An 11,938-nucleotide genomic window follows, 5' to 3' on the forward strand; every position below is an offset into this window, starting at 1 on the left:
GAGAACTGAAGATGAACACCGAGCCGAGCCAGATAATGACTCGTTCACGAGTCAAGAACCGGTTGCATCAGTTTTCGGATCACCAGTAGTTCTTTCGGACAGTTCGATTCAATAAACTGGTTGAAGAAAACTGTTCACCGGTTCTTTTGCGCTCGACGTAATGTCGTCATTGGCGGTGATTGCCCTTGATTCAAGCCTTCAGTTTACCTGAGCACATAACATTAGCACAGAATAAGTTCAGAATCAATCATCAAAAGAATCAGTTCAGTTCAGACACTCTGTGTGTCGGTCTGCTTCACGCTGAATCACACATGCGCAGTATCATCAGCTCTTCTGTTCTCGAATCGGACATGTCTGACAGAAACGGTTCTTGACTTGTGATGGAGTCATTATCTGGCTCGGCTCGGTGTTCATCTTCAGTTCTCTCTTCACAGCAGTTCAGTCAGTGTACTGTTTGAGTAAATGAATTACTCCGTGATATTGGTTTGTTTGAACTCAGAGTGTCAGCCACATTAAAAAAGTTAACAGCTTAAGTCATTTGTGGATTAATGCGTATTGTAGACGCGAACCGTTTAAAACGATTCAGTTCGATTTGGTGAATTGGTTCAAAAAGATCCGGTTACATCGAATGATCCGTTCGCGAACCGGATATAAAAAACTGCTTTGTTTTGAACTCTCTCACAACAGACACGGAAGAGAAGACGATGCTGAATAAAGTCGTAGTTTTTGCTATTATTGGACCAAAATGTATTTGATGCTTCAAAATATTCTAACTGACCCTCTGATGTCACATGGACTACTTTGATGATTTTTTTCTTACCTTTCTGGACATGGACAGTATACCGTACACACAGTTTCAATGGAGGGACTGAGAGCTCTCGGACTAAATCTAAAATATCTTAAACTGTGTTCCGAAGATAAATGGAGGTCTTACTGGTTTGGAACGACATGAGGGTGAGTTATTAATGACATAATTTATATTTTTGAGTGAACTATCCTTTAAGTTATTTGGTCAAGAATAGTGTGCGATCTTTTGTTTTTTTGTTATTTGATTAGAATTAATGTGCAGACAGAAACGCTAGGATTATGCAACAGACATTATACAGCTTAGTGCCTACACGCAGTTAATTAATAATCCATTGGTTTGTTATATTGGCCTTTTTCCTTATATAGTTGATATGCTGATGATTGTAAATTGAGGAAAAATCTGCCGATAAATATTGGCGGCCGATACATCCCTACAAAATATCCATTTAAGTCACGGGAAGTGAATTAAGGCTTGATGTACCTGATGTAGAACAGCAAATAAGCTTGCTGATTAAGTACTGTTCTTATGTCACTGAGAGATACCGATGAGTCGTTCATCTGATACCACTGCCCATTGCTAGCCTGAAATAGAGTATCAAATTAATCATACATTTAAACATGTGCCAGTATTCGGTAATGCGATATATCATGGTAATGAATATGCACAATATTGTTATCGTGGGCACTTCTAAATACCGTGAATAATTATTTATTATAAATTATTCAGAATTTGGAAAGCATTTAAGAACACTTTTCCCATCAACTGGTCAAAATTCCACCACGGTATGCTGCTTGAAAGAGCGTGTGTGCTCTGATGTAAACAAGCACGCATGAGAAGCACATGGGGGAACATGTGAGAGACGGGCTGATTGAAAGCACATTCACTCTCTGACAGCAGATGCCCCATAAATAAAGCAGCTGCTCTTTTTTCTAAAACGTATTAAAATTATTTTTGTGGATTGGCTGTGTTGTTCATCACAGCGCCAAATATTTAAATATTTAGACATAATAGACTATTTATTTTCAATTTTTTTACATTTTAATCTGGACTACAACATACCCTATATATTAGGGAATTCATTAGTTAACATTAGTTAACAAACTGACAATGAATAATTCTTCTGAAAGTACATTAATCTTAGGTATTCCAACATATAACACGTTAAAATCAAAAGTTGCAACTGTGTCAATTAATGAGCTAACATGAACTAAAAGTTGTATATTTTTTTAACAAAGATTAATAATTTCTTTTGCGAATGTAAATATTTCTCATTGTGTATGTATTAAGGCTATTAAGGCATTAAGGCTCACTAATGAGATCTTATTGTAAAGTGATACCTATTGGTCTTGATAGTTCTTTTGCACTTTAATCAGTGTAAAACTTAACATTATAAATTTTTCTGTATTGCTTTATTGCATAGTTATTTGTTATAATAAAAAAGTTATTAAATCTTTTATCCTGTATTATGACCACTTTTTTTAATAAATGTCAGTACCATTATAATACCGTATACCGTAATAAAAGCATTAGCAATTAATCGCAACATGAAAATTTGATACCGGCATATCTCTACATACATATATTATGTTGTAAGCACATAACAAAAGAGCATGCAGGTCTGTATTTGATGACTTACCTTAATGTAGCAGTAATAGTGTCCAGCATGGCAACTGAAGCCAGAATGAACCAGCACAGCATACAGAGCATAGATTTGTGGGTCCCCATGAGACTGAGACATGAATGGTCGCAAATCTAGATACTCTGTGTATCTCACATCCTGTGAAGGATTAAGAATCATCATATTTAAGGCTGCCAAAATTAATGCATTAACTGATGACATTTTAATGCTATTAAAAATGTATTTAATACATTTAAGCACATTGACCTTGCCCTATTACAGGTCCTGCAACAAGACAACATCTCAAAAATATGAATGATTGATCCGGTCACACCTAGGTAGTGTTGTCAAAAGACCCAGTACTTCGGTACCAAGTCGGTACTAAAAAAAATGAAAATGTAACGGTACCAGGTTTTTTCCAAGTACCGATGGCACGGAGTACTCGGTCAACCTGGTTCTTGATGCGCTATCCGAAAGGTGTGCAGATGCGCTCTCTTCATGAAAGCACTGAGACATGGCGACATCAAAAGGAGGAAACACACCAAAATAACAAAACTCTTTAAAAGACATCCAGATCAAATGAAAGAGTTCAAGCAGGTAACGCAAGTTTCATTGCGTTTCCCATACATTGATTTATTTGTGGCAGTCCACCACAATATCAAAACTGACCGCCACAAATAGATTTTCCAAGAGGCTTTGACTTCGTTGAATAAACATGAGCGCTGCACAAGTCAAAGTCAAAACCTGGTGTGGGTGGTTTTATATCCCTGTATTTCTGAAGGAAACCAACGATCTACTGAAAATTACGGATGTCATTTTCATTTCATCTTGCCTGTAATGCCTGAGCAGCATTAGTGAGCGGAGCGCTTATTTGATTACAGCCTATCTCTCCCACTCTACAAGCTCCTCCTGCTGGCAGAGAATGAACTTGCATATATATGCCACCACAAAGTGTGCAAGTCTGTGGGAAACACTGCTTCTGTTATGAATATTATTCAATATTTTAATTTGAATGTCGGATTGAGCCCAACTAACACTAATATAATGAGCATTAGAAGTTTATTTATTATTTAAAGCTCCTATTACTTTTACTAGGGTAAAAAAAAAAAAAAAAAAAAACACACAGAAGGACATGATGATATAGTGATATGATATGAAGTGCTTTTTGCCACTCTGTATTTGGAGTCTTTAGTATTATAATAATTTAGCAAATTGAAAGATTATTAATAGCCTTTTTTTCATTTTTATCAATCATATGTAGCTGCATCATTAATCTGCTATTCATTTAAAATAAATGTCTTAATTTATACAGTAGTCAACATTTGAAGTGGATCAAAAAAGTTAATCAAAGTTGTCCTAAGACAAGAATGGGTATTGTTTTAGGACAACTAAACTGTCGTTGAAGAAGTTGTTACGCTTTGGATAACTCGTTAAATCCATGAAATGAAAGAGATAGAAAATGAGGAGTTGGTGTCCCACACATTTAATGGCTGGTACACGACAACGCGCTCTTCTCATACATGAGAGTAGGGGTGGACGATATCTCGATATTTAAAATATATCGAGATATTATTTAAACACAATATGGATTTTGACATATCGTATATATCGATATATTGTTTATTTTTTAAAATTCTGATTCTGCCACTTTGCTTGTTTGTCTTCTCTGTGCTGTGCTTGCCCCCTTGATTTTGTACCCCCTCCCCTCACATGTTGTCTCGGTGAACATGGCTTCATCCGCAACCAGCCTGGAGGCTGCAGAACTAGTATTAAAAAAGACAACTGGCTCCATTATATGGAGATACATCGGTTTTTAAGGCGTCGGGCGAACAGCAGGCAGATGTCTACTGAAGGACTCTACGATTTCCGCGATGCAGAAAACGCGGACGGAATCGCGGAATCCAGTCATAAAAACGGAATTTACAGTTTAACATGGAATGTCACGGAATTTGTCAAATTTTGAATGAATTAATCAAAAGTAGATCATTGCACTCACATCAAATCGCGATATGGACTAATATCTACAAACATTAAGCTGGTAAAGTCTATTTAAATATGAATCCTGCATGTTCTGCGTGTCTGTGTTAATGAATGGAGCAAAAGCGCTTCTTCGTTTTATTACACACCCGGAAGCACGCGTGACGCTCGCAGTGATTTCTGTGTCTTTCCTCTCACTAAATAAACACTTGAACACATGAACAACATCTCCAGAACTGCTCTGACAGTCACTTCATGAGCATCTGACCGTTTGATTGGAGTAAAACTAGCGTCATATCACATCATAGACTGTAGTATCACATACACAGAACTGTAAAGGTAAACCCATCAAAATAAAAGTATTTGCCAGAAATCTATTACTAGCCTATTGTTCAGCAGAATGTAGAAAGCCTACTACTACTACTATTAAAATTAAACGAACATAATTTAAGGAATAAATCACACAACATTTCTTCCATGTATTATTTTTAATAGTAAATCCCCTTTGTTTACCAAAAAAATAAAGTTTGCTTAATTTTCAATAATTAAAAGATAAATTAAATGAATGTTTTGTGCCTTCATTTGATAACCAGAAAAATGTGAATACACACAATTTCAGAGGGGAAAAAACATTTCACATAAGGCTATTCTAAGAAAAAAAATTAACAAATTAAGTTGTTTTTATGCATTTAAATAATTACACTTGCTTAAACACAGAATTAGATAACAATAAAACATATGGTAAAGAAAAAAATAAAACATTTCATAGGGCTCTAACATGTAATATTTGGCATATTTGTTTTTACAGTTGTTTTTGGGGGGTTATTTGTCCTGTATAGATAGAGATATATATCATATATCGAGATATAGCAAAATATATCAAGATATATTTTTTGCTCCATATCGCCCAGCCCTACATGAGAGATTAACTCTTTCTTGCCGTTACAAATAAAGTCAAGGCAAAATAATAAGGCACAGAGCAAACTTATCCATAGTGGTTCTCACATAGTCCTTCTCAAAGACTGATCACTTATAACACACACTATGTGGTGATGACGTAGAAGGACTATGTGAGAACCACTATGGATGATAAGTTCGCTCTGCCACCTTGTTATTATTTTCATGCACACCGCACTATAATGTGATGCATGCAAAACACAGTTTTGGCCATTATAAAGTCTCCATCCACAAACAGACGTATATCGTCTGCATATATAAGGTATTTCATTGCACTTTAACAAGTAATCTGAACGGCGTATGTGTGTGCAATATTTTAAACGAGCCCTCACTAACTGAGTTTAATGCCACACTTATGTTAGAATGCATCTCATTCTTCTTTCTGTGGCGGTGCGCCAGGTTCGTCATGAAGCGCTCGGTCCGGAGGGCTGTTAATGTCCAATATTAGTAATAACTGTTGGACTTTAAATGAAATCTACTATTGATTTTCACCGTTGACTGATTTTGCAGAACATTTAGACTGACTGTGATAACTTCTGTGCGAAGATGCGGCACATTTGTCTCAGGACGCGCGATATGACAGCTGCGTCTGACTATATATGAACTAGCTGTTTTAAATACAGTATTTTTATATTTAGTTTATCTGCATGTTTTAAAGTATATTTTTTCTATTATTGGTGATACCATAGGTTCTCTCTCACGCACCTGTGCGGTTTAAAACACCAAATAGTTATGCTATGACAAGAACAAACAGTCTTTCTCTCTTGCTCCACCCATGTACGATAATATCGTGTATCGTCGATCAAAAAAAAAACCTGATTTAAAAAAAACTGCGTGGTATTAGATCAATATCATTATCAGTAGATACTCTGAATATTTGGTATCGAATCGGTATCAGTTATGAAAAAGTGGTATCAAGCCAGCCCTAGTCACACCAGTTTGTCCAGTATCTTAGCAAGCTATAAAATTTACTTTTATCTTATGAACTATGCAGTTTACCTTCGTAATTTTTCCTCCACTGAAGTTGGTAAACCGCTTTAATGAGATGGTGAGAACATTAGAACTGCGATGAATGGTGAATCTCTTTGAGGCGGTAACCATTTTCTTACATCTGCCAAGACAAAAGAATATTACTATAAACTTGAGTGTAAGTGAAAAAGATCAAAATTCCACATGGACACATGATTTGGTCTCTAAATGCACTATTCTATTTAGAAGAAATTAAAGTCTCAAAGTTACAACTGAAAAAAGGCCCTTGTCAAGAGTGGTTAATACATGACTTCAAATGTATGGTAACTGTACACACAAACATTTAAATTGGTTAATACAATGATGTGGTGTTAATATGCATGGATAACTTACTTGGAGCATTTATAAGCATTGTCCCCATCAAGTTGCTCAGGCTTAACAAATTGCTCAAAAGCCTTACTGAGTGTCTGAGCCGTCTGCAAATAAACATTCAAAAAAATTATCACTATTGTAGCCTTGTTAAAAATTACTTGCTTCAGCTGTAAAATAAATTTATGTCAAGAAAACATCCGTCACCTTTATCTCCAGTGAAATATCCAGGAATGGGTCAAAAGTATCAGAAACTGCTTTGCAATTCAAACATTTGACTGTGAAAAAGAAATGTGGATTACTGTACCAACAGATATATCTGAAGTACAGATTAAATATTCCATCATTGCAAAAATTCTATAAAACATACATAAATTATTAGGGCTGGTAAGCGATTAAAATTTTTATCTAATTAATTACATGATGTGGTGATTAATCTAATTAATCGCACATCAAATTTGGAGAAATTACTCTGAAAATATTATTTAAAGTCATTGTTGTGCAAAGCATCAAACAGAGATTACAAAAAGTAGGTTCAGCAAGAAATATTTAGTATGATAAAATTTATTACATATACTCTTTTGGACCATGTGAGTAAATGATGACAATTGTCATATTTGTTTGGGTGAACTATAACTTTAATAATTGATTTTCTTAATTGTATTATTATAACTATGAAAATATTAAATTATTTCTTTAATGAAATGATACCTTAAATAATAAACTAAAACTGCCAGCAGGTGGTGGTAAATATCTTGATTAAGTCATCAAATCATTTATTCATTCATTTGATTAGTTCAAATGGCTGATTCATTCAGGAGTGAAGTAAAGAGTTCTTTATAAATGGTTCATCGAATCATTAGGCATGTACGACTTGAAGCGGGTCATCACCATCAGAACGATCGGTGCGTGACATCAAAGAACCGCAAGAGCTTTAGAGAGCATAGGCTACTTGTGCTTTAGAATCACCCCTGCGGTACTTTGATGTCATACAACGATCGGTCTGTGCAGCGCCACTTAAAAATCAACGTGACTATGGCCAATGGTTCAGTGTGCCAAAGGATTCACTCAATTCATTCAAAATGTGGATTAAGAAATGAAATGCCGCTGTGGGTTGCTCAGAGATTAAAAGTTCTGATTTGTCTTTATATTTTGGTTGGCAAAATTGAGCAAAACAGACAATATTGTGTATAAAATAACACAATATTAACTTCTTAATGAACTGATGTATAAGATGAGTTTCACATTTACACTCGTGTGATATTGCACCTACATCTTGTGTGATATTTCTTAACTATGTGATGTAAATATGAGACAAACTTTCAAACAGGGTCATTTTGGCCCATATCTTGAATTTTAGGGATACTCTCTAGGCTCCATCACGCAGTTCAAGTTGTTGCCCTGCTCATATTAGTCATCCATCGACTGTATGAAATGGCAGATGATCCACATAGGTCTGGGGTGGGGCAAGTGCATTATACGTGTTATTAATTTTAACGCGTTATTTTTCTCCATGATTAATCAATTTAATTAACGCGTTAAATTACCAGCCATATAAATGATAAAATAAATCAAACTTCAAGACACTAAATTTAAATGTGTCTTTATAGACAATATGTGCAATTCAAAAAGAATAAAATTAACCTTAACCCAAATCAAAACAAACACAAATCTTATGACCTACCTCTGGATCTCAGATAACCACCAAATATCTGATGCACAAAAGTGGTTGCCTGAGTTTGCCTGTCCAATCTGACAAATTAATCAAAATAATGAAGTATTAGACTAGATATAAGTATGCAGTCATTACAGTTAATGCACCAAGGAATGCATTTTTTTATTTAATGCCTTATAATGCTAGTAAACTGGCAAACAAAACTTGTGGGAACTCACTTGTTTCCAGGCAGGCAGGACTTTTGCATAGCATCCACTGTGTACCTCAAGAACTCATGAGCATCTTCTTGACTTCCAAATCTGAAATGCTTTCCAATCCCTGAGGATAAGAACAGAAGATTAGTGGTACATGTTATAAATAACTGTCATCCTGGACCATTATTTATTGCTCAACTCCAGCACAAAAAAAAACTGTGGCTGTGTTGCTTGTTTTTATACAAACTTCAAGGTTTAACCTTAATAATTATCTTGTCAAAACCCTCAACTCTTATCTAGAACTAAAAGTGTTTATGTAGCACTTGAGTGTTATGTTACTAGTATAGCGGGGTAAATTGTAATTTTGCCACATGATTTTTAAGCAAATGTTACAGCTTAAACTGAGCACTTACGTTTTAGCTCATTAAGCACACTGATAGGCTTAATGATATTTCCAGAGTTGGCGAAGACTTGGATGATGTGATTTTGCATGGTACACATCATGCAAAACCCAGGCTCATGACCTGCATGTAAAGAGGATGAATATACATTGTTAGAACAAAACCCTCTCAAGAATTATGTGCAATGTTGCAAAAATCTTGTATACTTACATGTTTTGGAATGCTCTCTGGTTAGCATGTAGTTGGCAAGGGGAGCCGTATAGGTCAGACACTGCAGGGTAGAGTTCAGGAAACATGTGTTGCCCAGGTTATGGAGACCTGCTCCAACACGGTGGCCCTGGTTCCATTTCAAGCAAAGCCGTTCTGGGGAAAACAGGACTTTCTGAGGCAGAGCAATGCCATCCCCACTGGTCATGGCCACTGTATGGTCCAAAAAAGAAAAACAGACATATATTACACAAACAATACAATATTTAAATTAAAGATTAAAGATGTACTTTAAAAGTGATGATACAACAACCTTTAAACATCAACGGTACAGAAAAGCACTCGCCTTGCTCTCTGGGCCTTTCGACTTGAAGCGCTGCATTATTACTACCGTTTACAGTCACTCCAATGGTCGGGGCCATACAGGCAGTCTTGGCCCCTGAAAGCTCAGTGGCAGAAGGGCCAACACTCCAGCTCGAGCTACTGCTCTCCATATCTCTGGAGGAGAAAGGTGTCAGGGAGCTGGAGTGCTTGCACCGCACTGACTCCAGGTCAGATTTCTCTGGAGGTTTGTCAACTATGGTCATTATTCATTTTCTGTGGAAAAACAGATGTGCATGTCAACTCAATCATTTTTGACAAGACAGACAGATTTTTCATTTGCATGTGAAGTGGTTTTAAAGGCACAGGTTCAGGTAAAGCTAGTCTTAGTGTCAAATGCAACAGGTACCTGAGAAGTAAGCAAAACTCTAGCACAATGGTTCTTAAACCTGTCCTGGAGTACCCCCTGCCCTGCACATTTTTTATGTCTCCCTCAATTATCAAACCTGATTCAACCCATCAGCAGAGACCGCAAGACCTGAAGTGGGTGCGTCAGACATACAAAACGTGCAGTGCTGGGGATACTTCATGGAGACGATTGAGAACCCCTGCCCTAGTACAAAGTTGCTTTACTCCTCAGATGCGAAGATGTCTATAGTGTAAATTGCCTCTGACTTTCCCTTCCTCTAATAAATTATATAGCTTTAAACACAAACAGATATATTCATTAACAATGTCGCAACAAATTATTAAGCTAAACAGCTCGGAAAAGTAACAAACATCAATCGCTGTTCGCTGCTAATCTAAAAACCACATCCCTTCATAAAAAGATATAGCCAGATAACTTCGGAACAAGTAAATACAATGTAAAAAGACTAAATATCTCTAATAAAGCGTCTAAGAAGACCGTTTACGTTACGTTAAATACCCGAGTAGACATCGCGCCAAAGTGAAAGTACAACAAATACAAGTTAACGCTGAACTCCAAACATACTAGTCTACCCTTAATGACCCAAAACAACATTTAAAATTGTACTTATTTCTTTCATTGTGAACAGCCGACCAAGATTTGATCGAATAAGCTAAATATGTGTTGGTGGAACTGTGTGTTGATCTATTGAACTGAGCGCCAGCATGGGCCCGTGGCCTCGGCTACTTCACGATAGCTATTAGTTTGCAGTAAACTGTCACACCAACACGTTCCTCAATAAAACTACAGCAAAATGTGGATTCCTTCGATTAGATCGTCAGACCTAACACTTAAAATACAGTTCAACAACTACAGAGGCAGTTCCGTGTGTGTTTTTTGCACGAGGAAATGGTCCTGTAGTACACACTCCCTCCGCCAAATGTTATCTAGCGTGCTCGGCTAAATGCTTCGCGTGCGAGATAGGCCTCTGCCGCACGTTATTTATACACGAAACACTATTAATACGTGTATTTTAGTGTTATTAAAAGAATGCGAAATACTTGTCAATAAAATCTAACTGGTTAGCCACCTTTTTTGTTGGCACGAGAAGTTAGGACCGATTTAAAGCGCACTGTGCTGTTGCTACAAACGCCATGGTAACGGCGAACGTAACAATACAGAAGGAGCGCTGCACGAACACGGTCACGCACTTCGAGAACCCTGTCTTGTGATTCAGGAAGATGTTGATATATGTGGTGTGTCTCTTCACAAACATAAACAATATAACAGTACTAAATTGAATTAGCCAAATTTCGATTTTAAACGAAAACAGGTAGAAAGGAGGGGCACGGTATCTGAAATACACCGGTGCCTTGGACGAGAAGCCAACGCCGCCGAAAGACTCATTGCGAAACCCGGTGTTTTCAATTTCGTGCCACACAATAAACGCAAACCACACAACATGCGCTCTCCAAAAATCACCTTCAGCAATCATATGTGACATTTAAATCAAACAATAAACGTACCTGTACATTTATGATTAATTTAAATGAGTTCATCCATTCTAAAATCCAAAGAGCGCCCGGCGGTGAACAATGACGTAGTTTCCCTACGGATCCATCCGGGTACTTTCGTAATGTCAGCCAACCCGGTGTTGTGTGGATGTGGCCTTATTGAATGTGGCCGTCAAGGCAGTTGAATGTCTTTGTTGATGTCAATTCGACGACCAAGAAAGAATCGCTTTTACAAAAACGATTTAAATAGTTTCCTTGGATAAATTCAGTGTAGTGTTTCGTACACATTTCTGCAGAGGCGTTTGGTAGTGGGTATTGGTGGATCGTACGGTAGGTTGTGGCAGCTCGGTGTCCACTATGAACATTATTTTTTTTTCTCATGTAAATCTCATTGTGTTATTTCTAATTATAATTTTAAATTGTGCGGCTTCAGTATCATAGATTGCGTCATTATCATGAATATTAAAAATACCAGGGTCACTGATAAGGCTACGAAAGTTATTTTAGTGATATGATAAT

General features: G+C 36.7%; 1 protein-coding gene across 2 annotated transcripts in view; it reads right to left on the minus strand.

Annotated features, from left to right (window-relative positions):
• usp42 (ubiquitin specific peptidase 42) overlaps positions 1-11,924 on the minus strand; it is a 34,633-nt gene extending 22,709 nt beyond the window's left edge. The window contains exons 1-11 of one of the 2 annotated variants that reach the window (XM_059532015.1): positions 11,432-11,924; positions 9,522-9,772; positions 9,179-9,388; positions 8,981-9,091; positions 8,592-8,691; positions 8,383-8,450; positions 6,906-6,976; positions 6,723-6,805; positions 6,360-6,471; positions 2,445-2,585; positions 1,289-1,389 (exon numbers count right to left, since the gene is read on the minus strand). In XM_059532015.1, the coding sequence (XP_059387998.1) occupies positions 1,289-1,389; positions 2,445-2,585; positions 6,360-6,471; positions 6,723-6,805; positions 6,906-6,976; positions 8,383-8,450; positions 8,592-8,691; positions 8,981-9,091; positions 9,179-9,388; positions 9,522-9,762 (1,238 nt within the window). In that variant the 5' untranslated portion in view covers positions 9,763-9,772; positions 11,432-11,924. Of the gene's footprint in view, positions 1-1,288; positions 1,390-2,444; positions 2,586-6,359; positions 6,472-6,722; positions 6,806-6,905; positions 6,977-8,382; positions 8,451-8,591; positions 8,692-8,980; positions 9,092-9,178; positions 9,389-9,521; positions 9,773-11,431 lie in introns of those variants that run through there. The other variant, XR_009426343.1, reaches the window with a different exon arrangement.
• Between the last annotated feature and the right edge of the window lie 14 nt (positions 11,925-11,938).

Source organism: Carassius carassius, chromosome 40 (genome assembly GCF_963082965.1).
Source record: "Carassius carassius chromosome 40, fCarCar2.1, whole genome shotgun sequence".
Taxonomy (NCBI): domain Eukaryota; kingdom Metazoa; phylum Chordata; class Actinopteri; order Cypriniformes; family Cyprinidae; genus Carassius; species Carassius carassius.